We start from the raw sequence: 16,156 nt of genomic DNA on the forward strand, positions 1-16,156 counted from the left end.
CACACAATCAATGAGTCGGAATGAATTAGTACGGGTCCTAATAAAATTAGAAACGGATTTCACTTTTAACAAAAAAACAAACTTTAATTGTCACAGCATTTTTTTTGTGTAGGAAAAAATAAATAAGATCCTTCAGCAGCTTCATGGCGCTGATGAGCCCACCGGCATGGTGACAGTGAGAATCTGTAAGAAACAACAGAAACCGTAAATTTTTCACACTGCAAAGCAGAAGTGATAAAGCTGCATATGTTGTGAACGTAAGGAGCAAATTTTGCGGACGCAGTTGTGGAAACCAAGGAGGGAGGGCTCTCCTTTCCCACCTGGTTAGTTCTGCGTACCTGTGTGCTCTTGTTGTACTGCGCCACACTGTTCTGCTGGTCAACCAAGAACGGGTGGAAGATGTCGAGGTGGTAGAGCGACGGTCGCGCCGTCAGCACCAGCCGGTCCTCTCCGACGTCCAGAACCAGAGAGCGAGAAGATGACTGCAGAGAACAAGGTGACTCGCTTGAAACAAACCCAGCCCTCTACAGTGTGAAGGTATTTTGGCATAAAACACATTTTCCTTTTTAATATTTGACAAAATAAGGCATTTTTTTAATGCTGCAGTATGTGACTTTTATTTTAAAACAAATGTTTACATATTTGTTGAAACTGTACTATGGTATGAGACAATCTGTGAAAAAATTTAGCTTCTCTGCCTTCTCCCAGTGCTATCAACCAATCAGAGCCAAGAGGCGGGTCTTAGTGTTGTCAATCACCCTCCTTGCTGTCTGCTACATTGCATTTAGCAGTCCCTGTTGCGAATGCTAAGGATAGTTAGCATGGGCACCTAATGACAGGTCTCCATGCTAACTGGACACCAGTTAGCATGTTTTAATGGAACGGTTGCATACACAAGCTTGACTGACAGCGCTAAGACCCTCCCCCTGGCTCTGATTGGTTGTTTTTGGCTGGGAGCGGTGCAACATGGTGACACTCTCTGGATCTGGTTTCTACTCCATGTTCCTGTGTGTGAGATCCACTCAGGAGGTCCAGGAACCTAAACCAGAATATTTTCATTGGGACTTCGTGCGGCTGACCCACACAAAGTAATGCAGATTGTTTGTTCTACAGAGAACCCAAAAGGCCGCCAAAACCCAACGACTGCTCTGCATTAGTTGACGCCGTCCCTGTTCCTCATTACCCCTTTCATGTAATATGCCAGCTCGACTGCAGATGCTGCGGTGAAACTAACTGCTAGGTGTCGGATCAAGATGAAGCAAAAACCTCTCCGTGAAACGAGACGACACCACGGCACCTGCTGAGACGTCCCGGCCCAAGGCAGCGCCGCGCTGGCTGCCAACGTGGTGTGCCAAAGAAATATTCCAATTAAATCTCTTAAATCAGGTTGTGAACAATGACTTGTAGCAACGATTTAAACAGGTCAGTACAGAAGGGTAGATAATTATGTCAACCGAAACGCCTTCTACTGTTAAGACTTAATGCACAAACTGGTCTGAACCGGCTCCTCGATGCTTTCAATTGTGTTACTTTTGCGAGGTTGTCGAATGTCATGACACAACAAACCGTCCAGCTGGTTCGGGGGTGAAGCCGTGCGCCTCTGGCTGAGTGTCAGCGACAGGTTGTACTGCATGTAGAGCGGGAGGCAAGCATGCCATGTCGTGTAATGTTTGTTTCCTCTTTAGTAATGAAACTAGCAACAATAACACTTTAACTATCGGATTCTGGCTGCAGTACCAACAGAGCATGGATGGATCAGGCTCTGGAGAATCTTGCTTTATTTTGACAGATTGACATTTTAGGCATGGGGAAAGTCAGCACATTTCACTAAAAGTCTTTAAATGGCAGCCAATATTTTTTTTACTGCGTCATAAAACAACCTTTATCCAAGTCAATTTTTTTTATAGACACTTATATAACAGCAAGACTGAAGAAAGTATCAAACAGAAGCAAAACGCATCAAAACACTGAAGACATCATTGGCAGTTACTTAGGGTACATTATTTAATGACTCAATCAGACTGGTTTTAAAATATTGCTTAGGTTTATTACAGATGCTGTGAGGCTGTTATGAACTCTAGGTATGAATTTAGAGGCAGTGTTATGAATTCTCCAGGTACATAGAGTCATTTTATAGCACAATCAAGTAACTGTGTTACCGTCAGTCATCCTAAAAACGCTGTATGTATCAAATATAACTTGAAAGAAATTTGACTTTGTGATTAAACTTCTTGTAATTGGACCTCCGTCTCTTTAAAAACTCCTGCTCTTTCTGAAACTTCAGGAAGTCATCACAACACGGCTCCTCTATTAACCCTTTAACAACATTTTCACCTGCGATGCTCTGAGAAGTGGCTCCTGTAATGAGCTCAGCAGACGTGCAGGTCCACCAGGTGTTTGCTAACCTGGTGGAACTAGTCTGAAGGAGCTGAGTGGGGGCGTCACGGGCTACTTGTGAGACAGAAGCTTGGAAACTGCAGCCCTGAGGAGGAGCTGCACTTCGAAGGCGGAGCTAGGTCCACCCAGGCGTTTTGCCACAGGACCTTAAGTTATGCATGAAAGAATCAAGGCAACACTCCAGGTCTGTTTTTGATGAGGGAATAACATTACAGCATGATTTTCCATAACACTGTCCCTTTAAATCAGCACTCTGCTGTAGATTTGCTGACCTTTTTTATTTTTTTTGTGAAAACTACCTCGAGACGACGTGTTGTGAATTGTGTAATTCTAACAGGTCCATCTGGTAGAAAATAAACACATGAAGAAAAAAAGAAAGATGATTTGCTGTGTTTGTTTCACTCCAAGCAAGCATTTGCAGTTTATCTCCCTCCCACCCACCAAATGTCCTGCCATAAATTTTAAACACTAAACAAGCTTCCGCCCACAGTGTTTTGGGACTGCTGGCCTCATAACGTTCCCCAGTCGAAATAATTGCTTGGGTAATATCTCATCATCTTCACTTCCCACAAACTCTGTTTTCTAATTGTTTAATTTGGTCCCTAAGGACCAAATGCACAGCTTACCACTCCAGGGAGCTTTATCTCTGCAATGAGGTACTCCGGGTGTCCAGTAGGGGGCTCCACCACCAGCGAGCATTCTGGTCTGAGCACAGAGAAGATCCACACATCCATGTGACCAACGCTACTTTAATGTAGCATAAAAGGCAGCGAGAGTAAGAGCCGTCTCACCTTTTAACACATGCTGGGGCGTTTTCCCTGAGGGCAGACAGAGATTCAACCTTCATTCATTATTTACACCATTTCAGTGTAAAATTAAAGCTTCCATTGTTTTAATATGGAATTCCATTACTTCTAATGTTGCCTCATGCCAAGAACAAGCACTGAACTGCAGCTAGAGGACAAATCAGAGACTTGCACAGTGCATTAGAACGCTGTCACATTAAAACTTCAACAAGATTTCACGTGACAAAAAAAGTACATGGGAATCCAGAAACGGAAAGTGAAATATGTCGATAGAAAAAGCAGGACGGAGAACCGATTGCAGTTTTCTGACTGATGATCATTCCCATATTGGCCAATACGGATTTTTATTTATTTATTTTTATTTACAAAATTGCTAAAAATGGCAACACTGAGGCTAAGTCTGTTGCAATAAACCAATTAATCAGATGCTAAATTAAAACAAGCTCAACAGTTTCCATTTGCATGATGGCTTATTTTGCTCATGTCTCTGTGTTTCTACCAGAAACTGGATGACAAAAGTCTCCAGTCTTTTCAGAGTTTTAGTTGTAATAAATAAGACACAATCCGCTTTATGTTGGTTTCTCTCTCGCTTAATCCCGATAAAATACACTGAGGTTTAAGGTTGTGATTCTAACGAGTTAAAGTCGTAGGAAAACTTTTCGGGGCACCGCGAGCGTTCAGCGTTGAAACGAAGCGACGTACTGAGGCTGCAGTTCCTGGATCACCGGCCTGCTCTTCGTCCGGATGTTCTGCTCACTGACAGAGCCCAGGAATTTTCTGTTCTTCAGCACTTTCCAGTCTGCACAAACACATCCCCAAAACCCGTGTCTCGACGTGGTCCGACATCATCAGAGAGACAAACACGCGGGCGCAGACTCACCTCTGTTCAGCTCCAGACTGTATTTATTCTCCAGGCCCTCCACAGACACCAAGATAACAAACTGCTGGAACAGAGGATCCTTCTGCGAGACGCCGTCACACACACTTTACTACGCTGTACAGCACCAAACATGATAAACGTGCCATCTGACAAGTCACCTGACTCTTCTGGAAGAAGTCCTGGTTGATGACGACGTCGTAGGCTGTGCAACCCTGAGAGTCTGAAAGACAGCAGCAGATAGGTGGCGCTATAATGGAATGCAGCTGCTCAGATTTCATGCAAGTCCAGGGTTTCATTCACATGTAGCTGAGTGTTCTTTACTTTTATCGTCTGTAAGATCAATTATAATGGAATGCAGCTGCTCAGATTTCATGCAAGTCCAGGGTTTCATTCACATGTAGCTGAGTGTTCTTTACTTTTATCGTCTGTAAGATCAATTTCTTCTTAGTGCTAGATGTTGTCCCAACAAACCCATGGCACTTCAACAATATTATTTGACCTTTTATCTGAAAACGGCATCTGTCTGTTCTTGTCATATAGTTCTCTGTATTAATTATTGCTTGAAAGGTCTTGCCATACAGCCTTATTCCTCTGTATTTACTTTAGTTTCTTAGTTTATTCTTGCATTTTGTCCTTCATTCATTTCCATTTAGTTTTCTTTGATCAGTATTATCCTCTCTTGGTTTATTATGTCCTCTTTCGTTTCTTTCCCATTGCTAGATTTATTTTATCGTTTGTATTGACGCTCACCACCAGTAATCTTCGCTCATCATGCTATTCACCTGCTGCGCCGCCTGATCATCATGTGTTTCCCATCATGTATTGATTTGCCACTCATTGATTTTTCACTGTTCAGCGTCAGATTTTCTGTTTTTATGCCCTGATTCACATCTAGTCTGTCGCTCCGTTCTGTGCCCCGGTTCTCCTGTTTCAGAGTTTTGTGCAACGTGCTCATTTTATTCTGTATTTACATTGGTTCATTTTTTTTGAGGGATACACAGAGAGGGTGTCGTGATTTTAGTCATTACATGTTTATAAGAGCGATATTTCGTTGTCCTTCCATGGAAGCGGGCAGCGTCCAGACGGACAATAAAACACTTTTCAATATAAGTTCCTGCTTTGACGTGATCACAGCTCTGGCAAAACATATGTACAAAAATCCTCAATAAAGCATAAAATATTTGAAAATCAGACACCAGACAAGTGAATCACAGCAACGTCATCAGCCGGTGTGACGCTGAACTGATGCGGTGAAGCTACCAGTAGCAGGAGCGCAGAGCTGCGCCAATAAGCTAACAAATACTGAAGAGGAGGAGAGCTGCCATCGATACAGTTGCAGCCAAGCATGTTTTAATGTTACACAACACAGTTTTAGCAAGTTGCTCAAAGTCTAAACTGGTATTGTTGTGCATTTGAGGTGTAAAGTTCATCTTGTACCAAACGCCCCCCAAAGGAATCGCAGTGCCCCCCTTTTGTAAAAATTTCCGCCAGCACCCCCTGCTGTCCTCTGAACGCCCCCCGGGGGGCGATACCGCCCCCTGTTGAGAAACGCTATTCTAAACAAATAAAGAGAAAGATTAGCTCAGAATGTCAAATACTGTAGCACTATTTTGACTAAACAAGCCTTTTGACCCAATTACAGGTCACATCACAACCTTCACATTTCCGTCATCTTAAGAAATCTGTAGGCTTCGGCTTTTTACTGTTGTCTGTTTCTGCGTGCGGCTCGCCCAGGCTCATCGGAACTCTGTAGCCGCTGGGATCCTCCGACTGGAGCAGCAGCACAAGCTCCTCTCGGGAGAGCTCAGGCGGGGGCGGGACGGAAGTCGACTGGCAGATGTTTATGAAAACCTTCTGCTTGTTCGGCTCCGAGAACGTCTTCACACACAGACCTGGGTGGAGGAAAGAGAGGAGATGTGGAAAAGAAAGTACTAAAGAGGAGAAAGCGAAAGGAAACCATAAAGTCTACAAGCTTCGTATTAATGAAAAAAAAAAAAAGTCTTCCAGATGTTTCGTGTCTGGGGGTGGGAGGAGTCAGTCCAGACTAATTAGGTGAAATGTTACCATTACAACATGACACGCTGATCTATTCCACTTTACACCCACTAAGGCTTAACATGATTTAAGATACAAAGTCATAAAACCCTGAACCCTCCCAATGACATAAGAACTGTAGGCCTGCAGCCATCCAGAATAATTAGGTACAAGCAATTTTCTATTGTTTATCGACTTCCAACAGCAACTCTGTTGAGAGTTTGGGACACTGGGTGTTTTCCCACCTCGGTTTGATTGTGGACCATAATTTCCACATCTGTTCCATTTTCAGCTGGCCCGGTTCGCTTCCACACTGCACTGTGTCAAACCAGTTAAAAAAAAAAAAAACCTGCTCACCCCCTCGCCCATGGGGGCGCTGCACCACGAACCACTGAAGGACACAACAGGGAAACCTTTGAATCAATTGAGAGCAACTTTCTTCTTCACAAAATGTAAGTAAAAATTTTGTGGCGTCAGATTTTAGCGATCGTAGGATTTCCCTTCTGTCTTTGGCAAAAGACCACGAGTCGTTCCTTCCGTTAGCGAGTTTGTTTTGGTTGTATCCATACAGTCGTAGATGATGTAGTCCACTTCCTGCTTTTGGAGAGGTCTGCTGTCATGCATTCGCACCGCATCAGAGTTCACTTTAACAGAACAGAAACCCAGGCTTATAGGCAAACCAATGTTCGCTTTTTTGGTCCACATCGGAGTTCGTTTACGAAATTGTCACGCCTGGCTCAAAGGGGATGGCAAAAACGGGAGACAGGCGAGTGGGTCTATACAAACAACTATTTATTTATACAAAAATATGGCTCTGGGATATATGGTTCAAAATATGGTTCAATTAGGGGGCCAATCCATCTGCCGGCTTCCTGAAAAGAATTTTTTTTAAAAAGAGAGACACCTAGTGGATGGGAGGGGAACGTCACGGAATTCACTCCTCCGCAAACGAACCAGACTTTCTAAACAAACAAAGGAGAGTTTGAGTATGAAACTCTTGAGAATGAACAGGGCTGGTGTGAATGCGCCCTAAATTACACTACTTTGTTTTCTGTCCTTTAGACTTCCACTGCAGCATTTCATCAGTTTGAGGTGTGGACTTTAGCTGGAGACGTCAGGTAGGAGTTTCTTTCTGTTTCAGATATTTCAATCTTGATTATTTGTGTCCTTTTGGACGAACCAAGATTTAAATGATGGACAGAATTTCTTAAATGAAACATTACGATTCTAGAATTTCCACCTTTCCACCTCCACTCTTGGCGGTAGCGATCAGGGATTTCAGCATTGCTTGCTCTGCTTTGTTCCACACCTTGCATGATCCCGTAATCCTACTGTTTGTTCAGGCCTGGATGATTTGAAGTACCTGGATTATGTTTCAAAATGCTTACCTGGTTGAGGCCGGATTAGTGTGGAATCTGGAGTTTCTGCCTGAAGCTTTCCCCTCGTCTGCACAAACAACAGTTATTTTATTACCCATGTGTTTGGACAAGTTATGCATTCTTTACTTTTGCTCCCTTCTCCAGTTGCACGCACTACAAAATACGTTGCTGACTCAGAGCATTAAACTATTTTATTTAACTGCATTCTATATTTTGTTCTCGTTGTGAATTAAGCGATGTAACCTTGTAAATTAAACGGCAACAAATTTCTTCTTAATGCCTGCGTGCAAAACATCCATGGTATGCAAATGTTGTGCTTGTAAATCAGAATCTGGAGTTGTACATAAATTTAGCCACTATTAAGGTCAAAATGTCTGACAAGTTTCATCTTTGTGCATCCAAAGACAAGAATTTAATTGACTGAATTTTCAGATTTTGTCAGAAAAAAGAAGTAAATTAATAAATTGGCATGTATAGATCAGGAAATTCATGAAAAAAAATTCAATATAATTTCAGAATGGCGCGCTGAGATTTCCCAGACTGACACCTGCCTCAGCCTGTATTTATTTTGCTCGACATTCTATAAGGCTGTGGTTTGAAAAAGTGTTGCTGGTGTACCTTTTCATACCAGAGGTTTTCCTTCCACTCAACCTTCAATGAAAACGTGTAAACAACCAGCCTCTTTAGCGATGACCTTTAGTCACCGACCCTCCTTGTGGAGGTTGTTCATAACCGTCCAGTCAGCAGTCTTTTCAAAATATTCTCATTTGCTGAGACGCTGGTTTTTGGCTTTTCATTATCTGGAAGCCACAAATGAAGCTTGACCTATTTCACTCTCTATTAATCAATAAAATAAAATATGAGCTTCAGATTCTGAAATGAAACTTTTCCACAATATTCTAATTTTCTGAGAGAAGCTGCCTGTACAATATATGTTCTACTTTGACTTACTCTCTTATAAAATCCTAATGAAATACCTTGAGATCTACCATTGAAACATCAAAATATATGACAATTGCAAAATTCTTGTACTGTGAATACTAACGGCAAACCAGATGTGATAAAATAAGGGGAGGGTGATGACCTGGAACAGCAGCTGCTGGTAGAGTTCCTCTTGTTGCTGTAACTCCAGCTCGGAGTTGAGAAGCGACGAGTCAGTCATCCTCAGTTTGAGCTCAACGCTGCCAAAGTGAAAATACAAACACGATGAATTCCTCACATAAATATTACACCCATCCAGCTAGAGCAGCTAAGACTGTCATAAATGTGGAAGCTTAATAAACACTTTACAGTAAGAGTTCTTTGACATTAAAGGCAGCTGCTATTAAGGCAGATAAATCTGGGTGCATCATATTTGAAGACTTTGTCAAGCTGTATTCATTATGACAACTTGTTTTTTGTTTTTTACTCAGCATTGAAGAATATAATTACAGTAGTGAAGTGAGCTGAACATCATATCCATGCTGGGCTTAAGATTATGCTAGCATAAGGACACAAAGACTCACTTGTAAGATGTTGATGCCAATTCAAGTCTGCTTGCCAAATAAAAATGCAATTATTTTTTTTTAAAGTAGGAGAACTGGGTCTGCATTCAGGATTTATTAATTTATTGGTACATTGGGTGTCCTATATCATTATCATAACATCCATCCATCCAACAGGATGAAGGGAGGGAATCTCATTAAACTCACTTCTTGAATGACTTCAAAAAGCTGTAATGTTTTCTGTATTTTTTACTCTGACTCTTTCATTTGCTGGCTGACTCTCTCTAATTCTCCCTCTCTTTTTCCGTGCCGTTGGGCTGTATTGGCGTACCGAACAGACAAATAGGCTGATGTAGGTCTGAGCATGCGTACATGTACAAGTACACACAACGCCGCATACAATTAGACCCAATAATCCGGATGCCCTCGAACAAAGAAAGTAAAATTTATGTCCCAAAATCAGATTCCTCGCCATTCTTCCTCTGTTTTATTGTCTTGCAGTAAATCTGTCAGGGTAAACCTGAATGTGGGCCCTCTTTGATCATCCACCAGCAAATGTTTTTATCTCGTCTTTGTCTAATCTACGACCGACTGCATAATGCCAAGGGGACCAAACTATTAAGTCAGCTGTGGCAAAGACATACCTTTGACCACAATGACATCAATCTCGTAACACCACCCTCTGGCTGAAGGAGTGAATGTCTCAGGGGGGTCAGGATCACAGCTCAATGGATCGGTTTGGATGTTAAAGACATAAACATCACTTTAGTTTAAGATTCTGGACACGGTGTGACACAGATACAGATTCATGTGGATGGTGCAGGCACAGTTTTAGAGACTGTATGAGAAATACAGAGCTGTATAGGAAACTTTTAGGTTTCTACATCAGGAATTTTTTTCAGTAACTATGAGGTATCTGGGGCCACGCCGAGAATATTTTCAACACTTGCCAGTTTACACATTCACAGGGAGTTTGGAGTAATTTGACAAATTTCTGAGGGTTTAAGAGAGCCAACTGTAAACAATTACTGATTAGATTGTAATGAGCTGAAGAGAAGCCAGACTCCCACAGTTCTGTACGGCAGTAAAAACGCAACATTAAGAGTTCAGGCTCCAAAAACATCATCAGAAATTCACATGTGGTCATCAAATTTCCTGGGATTTTTTTGTAAGCAGGGGTAAAGGTTCAGCGTAAAGCAATGAACTCTTAACGATCCTGACCTTTACGTTTGATCCAGACCAAGTTACAGAGTATGAGACGAAAAGAAGCAAACAAAGGAGGTTCTACTTCCCAATAATGCCCACATTTGTGTTGTTTCCTTCCAGTTCATTCAGCTCATGTTTGTCACCTGTGTTTCCTGATCAGTTACTGTCTCGCGTAGTGTTTAAGTTCGAGTCATGCCTTTGTCTGGTATGGGGTTCTTGTGGGTCTTAAGCCTGCAGTTTGGTGAATAGGTCATGTCATGTCAAGTCCTTGTGTTAAATAAATCTTCATTATGCCCCGTCGCCGTTTGCATTTCGGTTCTCCCTGACACTTACTAGCCGTTTGTTCTCATCTGAACATCTGCACTCTAGCCATCTTGGGCGGTCTGATCTAAAGGGTCCAGTTCTAAATATGTACAGAGACCCAAAATGTTCGAAGCACATTCAAATCCAATCTGGCAAACCTCATTAAAAGAATGTGGGAAACTGTGTGAAAGCCGAGGCATCTCAGGTCGCTAAGAACAAAAGTCATAAACAGTTTCCCTGAAGCAAACAGCTAACAGGATGTTTTGAAATCTCTAATTAAGTCGTTGAATCAAGAGCTTGCTGCAATCCGCTCATCCAGCTTTCTATGATTACAGACTTTTTTTCTCCACTTTAAAACACACATTTTTAAATCTATGCCTTCCACACAAATAACCTAAAAAAGCAAAAGATGTTATGAACAGAAGACACACGTGATTAGGCCTGTCGCGATAAACGATAAATCAATTAATCGTATAATAAATTAAAACTATCGACCTCATTTTAATTATTGGCTTTATCGTCTCTTCCGGCCTTTTTCTCTTTCTGTTGATGACGCTGAACGAAAAAAGGCTCAACTCCGGTGCTCTCCACTGACCCTCCTTCCTCATTTTCTTAATGAAATGCCCAGTTCACACGACACGATCTTAGAGCTGTTGGCTGATTGTTGGCCCATTTTCAAAACCTGAGACCACACATTAGTCGACAGAAATCCTAGGTATAACGGTTCGATCGTGTGGCGTCCAACAATGGGCACAAAATAATGGCTACAAGCACGGAGGGGAATCCGCGCTTTCTGATTGGCTGCTTGTCACATTCAACAAGCTGCTTTAAGCTCCCAGTCGGGGAAAACCCCTGATTTAGATCGGAGCAGCAACCACGATCTACCGTAACACACCACACACTACACAATGATCGGTTACGAAATCGCAAGCGACAATCTTAGAACGCTCAACGCTCAGCGTTCTAAGATTGTTGGAAGGGGACAATCTGGGCAAAAAAAAACGTGTAGTGTGAACTATTGCATCAGGTAGTCGATGTGCCCATTTTCTCTATTTAAATCTAATTGTTACTGAAGGGCAACATAGTATACAGACTTCACTCTTTTGGTTGAATTTATTTCCACTTTGGCTTTATTTTGTTTAGTTTTTATTCAAGTGCGTTTTTTGTTAATGGAGACTGAGAATCCATTTTATTTTTGTTTTTGGTTGTTTTGTTTATTTTGTTTACCAGTTCCAGTGTTTAGTGTTCTTTTGAAAATAAAGTGTATCTATCTTTGGCAGGAAATCGCATGCATTATTACGTCATTTTCAGTGTAAAAAGGTCTTCAAACAATATTATCGTTTATCGCAATAATTTTTGAGACAATTAATTGCTCAGCAAAATTTGTTATCGTGACAGGCCTACACGTGATTTCATCAAACGTTCAAACACACAACTGATCTGAAATAGACGTCAAAGTTTCATGTCTGGAGGAAGTTATGGGTAGAATAAAACGAAAATCACAAGCGGTGGTTTAAAAACTCTTTAAAAAGCCTCCTCTGCCTGAAGCACAAAGCTCTCGTTCCACATACAGGAATGAAAACATGTGTGGAAGAAAACAGACCACCTTGAAAGATGAAGCTTTTAAAATTGCCTAGTAAACTGGTATCAAGACTAAATTCTTCTTTCACATAAAAATCTTCAGCATAATGGACGCTAGCACGCATTAAAAAGAGTTAAGGTCAAGGTATACCAAGGTTTTACAAAAATGATGCCGTCAAAACTGCCATAATTCTCAAAGATGGCGTCTCACTAATGAGATTAAGCAACAGTAAGAACGGCTGACACTTCTCTGTTTCACATCAGATCAATTAGATCCTGTGACGGTGTGAAACCAGACTGTTCTTACTCTGGGTTTTCATGCCATTAAGAGTTCATGCCTGCCTTTCAGACCAACACTGGGCTGTGAAACAGAAAGTAAAGTTTGTTTACTCGAAGCCAAAAAAAACAGCTTAGTCACTGGCTGACATTTTGCAACCAAGTGAATTTGTTGTTTTGTTGTGAGTTTTTTTTTAATGAAATTCCCAAACTCCCTAGAGCTCAAGTACAATTAGGCACAGATACATTTTCTCACATTTCGGGATAAATCAGAAACTGTTCTCATGATTATTTCTGTCATTTGTCAACCGTGCGCAATACTTGAAAACATACAAGACGACGCATCGGCGATTAAATTCCACAAAAATTTAGGTTATTTTCAGGCAACTATTAGTGTGACACATGTACTCGAGTTACACAAAGTCATACACAAACAGCTCAGCGGGTTTTTTTTCTGTCTAATCTCTTCTGGCAGTTCAAAAAGCCATCGTCTCCAGACATAAATATGACGTTGCCAGACGTTGTTCATTTCCTCAAACCAGAGTTGAATTTGTGTTCACCTCTCTGGTGTGAAAACAAATTGTACTGCTGTGTTGAATAAAGAAGTTTTAGTCTGCTAGCAAAACTCTGAGACACTTACTGCAAACCTTAATGTGGCAGGGAAAACATGCAAAGTGCTAATTTATACATTTATACGAGACAAGAATTGCTTCCAAACAGCCTGGCTCAGATTTGTGGTGAAGACCAGCTTCTGACAAGCTGACACCCGATGTTCTGAGATGGAGGGGAGGATATGGGGGAAGACATAAAGATGAAGGGTGGAGGTGTGGAGCAGAAAAAGAAAGTCATGTAAGGAGGAGGTGCGGATGAAAGGCAAGATTCTTGCTCAAAGTATTACTGTTCTTATAGGGCACAGCGGCAGATTCACAGTCTCCTCATTGCAGCCTAGGTGACTGAGAGGTCGGAGGTTGTGTGTACTCAGTATGCGTGCACACACTCGGATACACACCCAAAAATATCAACTTCAATGGTGTCGCAACTTTCCCTCAGCCTGCCTCCATCCCTCTCTGCTCTCTATGCAGAGCAGATGTGCAGGACCATCTCTCAGTCTGCTCTTATTTCCTCTGATTCTCCTGGTTCTCATTATTTCGCTCCAGCAGCTTTGACAGTATTCTCCCCATGAGATCCATAACAACATGCAGCCAAAGTGAAAACACAATGAATTCCTCAGATAAATCCGTCCAGCGATAGTTGTTAAGACTGTCGTCAGTGGAAGCTTAATAAATATTTTACAATAAGAGTTATTTGACGTTAAGTTTTTATTTGAACGGTATAATTCATAGGAGCATGCGCAAACAGCATACTACGGCTTTAAAAAGTTTTTTTTCTGTGAAAGGAATAATAGAGGAATAGATACACCAAACACAGACATTAGCTTATTAATGCCCATTATGCTTTTATATTAAAAGGTAATATTTGATGTAACCACGAAGATGCATTACAGACTCTTCACAAACGACAAGTGTTTATTATTATTATTATTATTATTATTATTACTAACAATCACGTATCAAGTTTACATGTGCAAAACTGTTGTAACGTAATGAAAAAGACAGACAGTTGCAAATTAGCCTAGCTTGAGCTTGTTAGCCCACGAGCCGAACAACTTCCGGTTGTCTTTGGTAGCTGTTCAACTTTCTACAGTGTATCCTTTGTTTTTTTTTAACATATGTTAACACGTCTTGACATGCTTAAATAAACCTGTGCTTACTGTTTCAAATCGTCCGGTGAAGCAGCAGAAGGCACGCCGTGTTATCTTCCTCGTAGCAACAGCATTTTCCGCTGCGAGCATTTCAGAATAAAAGCACCCAAAACATGCCCAGAAGCGCAATGAAACCGCAAGTTCGCGGTGAAACTCACTCAGAAGGAACAGCGGGAGCCCAAACACTTAACACCTCCAATATAACACCACCGCTCTGTTAATTTTTTTAAAACAGCAGTTGTAGTCACTCTCCCCATTTTTTTCTCCGCGGCTTCATGGAAGAAGAAAAAGAGAGAAGCTTATCTTTTTCTCTCAGTATAGAGCGAGTTAAAATATTCAAACCCTTGGTGTGGAGTTTGACTTGATCATTTCTCACACATATATTCTCACACATATAATTTACTTTGACGTACAAGATGCCATTAAACTCTTGACTACTGTTTGTTTAGAGTTTTTGTCCTGCTGGAATGTGAACCTCCCTCAGTCTTACAGGCTTTAACAGGTTTTCTTCAGTGACTGTAATTCATTCCCTTAAGAATTCCTAGAAAACCTTTCTTGTAAAGTCATGCAAATGACAACTTGATAAGGTTAAAGTTAAAAACTGAAAAAATAAGCAGACAGATGTTGCTGATATCTGGTTTGGAAGTTCGGTAGCCGAGCCACTGTGCTAACACGTGGCAGAGATTTGCAATATATGTGTGTTCTCCTTATAAGTGTGTGTCATTGATAAGTAAGTTGCGATATTTGAGTGTTTACTAAACACAAAGTTTTATTTGTTTGCTATTATTTCACCTGTTGCTAACTCCGAGCTATCTGCTCAGGGCCGCGCAGAGACCTTTGGAGGGTCAGGGGCTCAAATTTAAAAAAGGGGCACATTGAACAAAATCTCCGTACAACAACATAGCAACAACCCAAATTAATTAAGAATTTAATTGGATCCTACTATATCATTGCCATCATGTGGGGAAATGCAAAGCAAATCTAGTCTATATTTTTCCCAACAGGTATAAAGTTTCTGTTTCTGCTGCTGACAGTCCTGGAGGGCTGAGCTGATCTGAGACTGTAGCTGTTAAACAGACCAGAGGAGAGAAGGTCAAAGGTTATGAAGTTATGAAATAAGCAAAATTGCTGCCATTTTACTAATTAAGCCCTAATAATATCTATTTAACCTCTAGAACAACCTGGCTGCAGACTGATTTATAGATCCAAAAGCTCAAAGGGGTTAACTCTATATAATAGTTTGATGTTAGACCTCTAGATCTCGAATTATAAGACTGAGATATCAAGGCAAAGAAAACTCAGTAGCTGCTGGTAGGGGCCATTCAGGGGCCTCCAGACACTCAGGGGCCTCCAGACACTCAGGGGCCTCCAGACATTCAGGGGCTTCCAGACACTCAGGGGCCCCTAGAAATGGTTTAATTGTAACACAGACCATAGATCTAAACCTGTAGCATCATTTATAGAGAATGACAATGTTATTGCATTTTATTTAATGCATTCAGCTGAGAAAAATAAATAATACATTTAGGATTTAATTAGGAAGTTTACTTTGTAAAAGTTTAAAGAATCATCTTGATAGTTTGATAGTTGTGTTACCATGGCTACAATATGGTGTAATCTTTGTGTTTGAATTTGGTTTGTTCACAAATACATCACAGCAAATAACCAATAATCAGTGATTGATTTTAAACTCTGCCAATAAACCTGGTCTCCCTCTCACAGATTCACCTGATCTATATTTAAACATGTTAGTGATGCTGAGGTTCTTAGTAGGACGGGTTCCGTAGGGAGGGGGGTTCTGTCTAAGGCCCCATATTACCTTGGGCCAGCCCTGGAGGAACAGCTGCTGCTATGCGCATCTCTGGAATCTACCTGAAATCTACCTGGAATCTACCTGGAATCCCCCGGTGGCCCCTATCAGTCCACCGATGCTTTGGGGACATTTTGATTCATTTCATTGTGGCATGTTTGGCTTTTTGCTGCGGTTCTAATTACGGTACTTTGTATTGAAGTCAAAAGAAGCTGGGCAAAGAATGTTCTTCAAATGT

General features: G+C 41.3%; 1 protein-coding gene across 1 annotated transcript; it reads right to left on the reverse strand.

Moving 5' to 3' along the window:
* Positions 1 to 67: 67 nt before the first annotated feature.
* Positions 68 to 14,342, reverse strand: pih1d1 (PIH1 domain containing 1). The gene is made up of 11 exons (XM_032587856.1): positions 14,118 to 14,342; positions 8,581 to 8,677; positions 7,506 to 7,563; positions 5,787 to 5,975; positions 4,242 to 4,303; positions 4,084 to 4,165; positions 3,906 to 4,002; positions 3,189 to 3,215; positions 3,024 to 3,102; positions 339 to 482; positions 68 to 183 (listed from the first exon to the last, which is right to left on the reverse strand). Exons 2-11 carry the CDS (start codon positions 8,656 to 8,658, stop codon positions 142 to 144), a joined length of 858 nt encoding a protein of 285 aa, XP_032443747.1. The 5' UTR covers positions 8,659 to 8,677; positions 14,118 to 14,342; the 3' UTR covers positions 68 to 141.
* Between the last annotated feature and the right edge of the window lie 1,814 nt (positions 14,343 to 16,156).

The sequence above is a fragment of the Xiphophorus hellerii genome, chromosome 16 (assembly GCF_003331165.1).
Source record: "Xiphophorus hellerii strain 12219 chromosome 16, Xiphophorus_hellerii-4.1, whole genome shotgun sequence".
Lineage (NCBI taxonomy): Eukaryota > Metazoa > Chordata > Actinopteri > Cyprinodontiformes > Poeciliidae > Xiphophorus > Xiphophorus hellerii.

Bases quoted from the DNA above. Each gene is read 5' to 3' on its own strand.
- pih1d1 (XM_032587856.1), bottom strand. From the start codon at position 8,658: ATGACTGACTCGTCGCTTCTCAACTCCGAGCTGGAGTTACAGCAACAA. The intron at 7,564-8,580 runs GTCATCACCCTC...TTGTTTGTGCAG, and splicing joins ACCAGCAGCTGCTGTTCCAG to ACGAGGGGAAAGCTTCAGGC. The intron at 4,304-5,786 runs GTAAAAAGCCGA...GCTGTCTTTCAG, and splicing joins GCACGCAGAAACAGACAACA to ACTCTCAGGGTTGCACAGCC.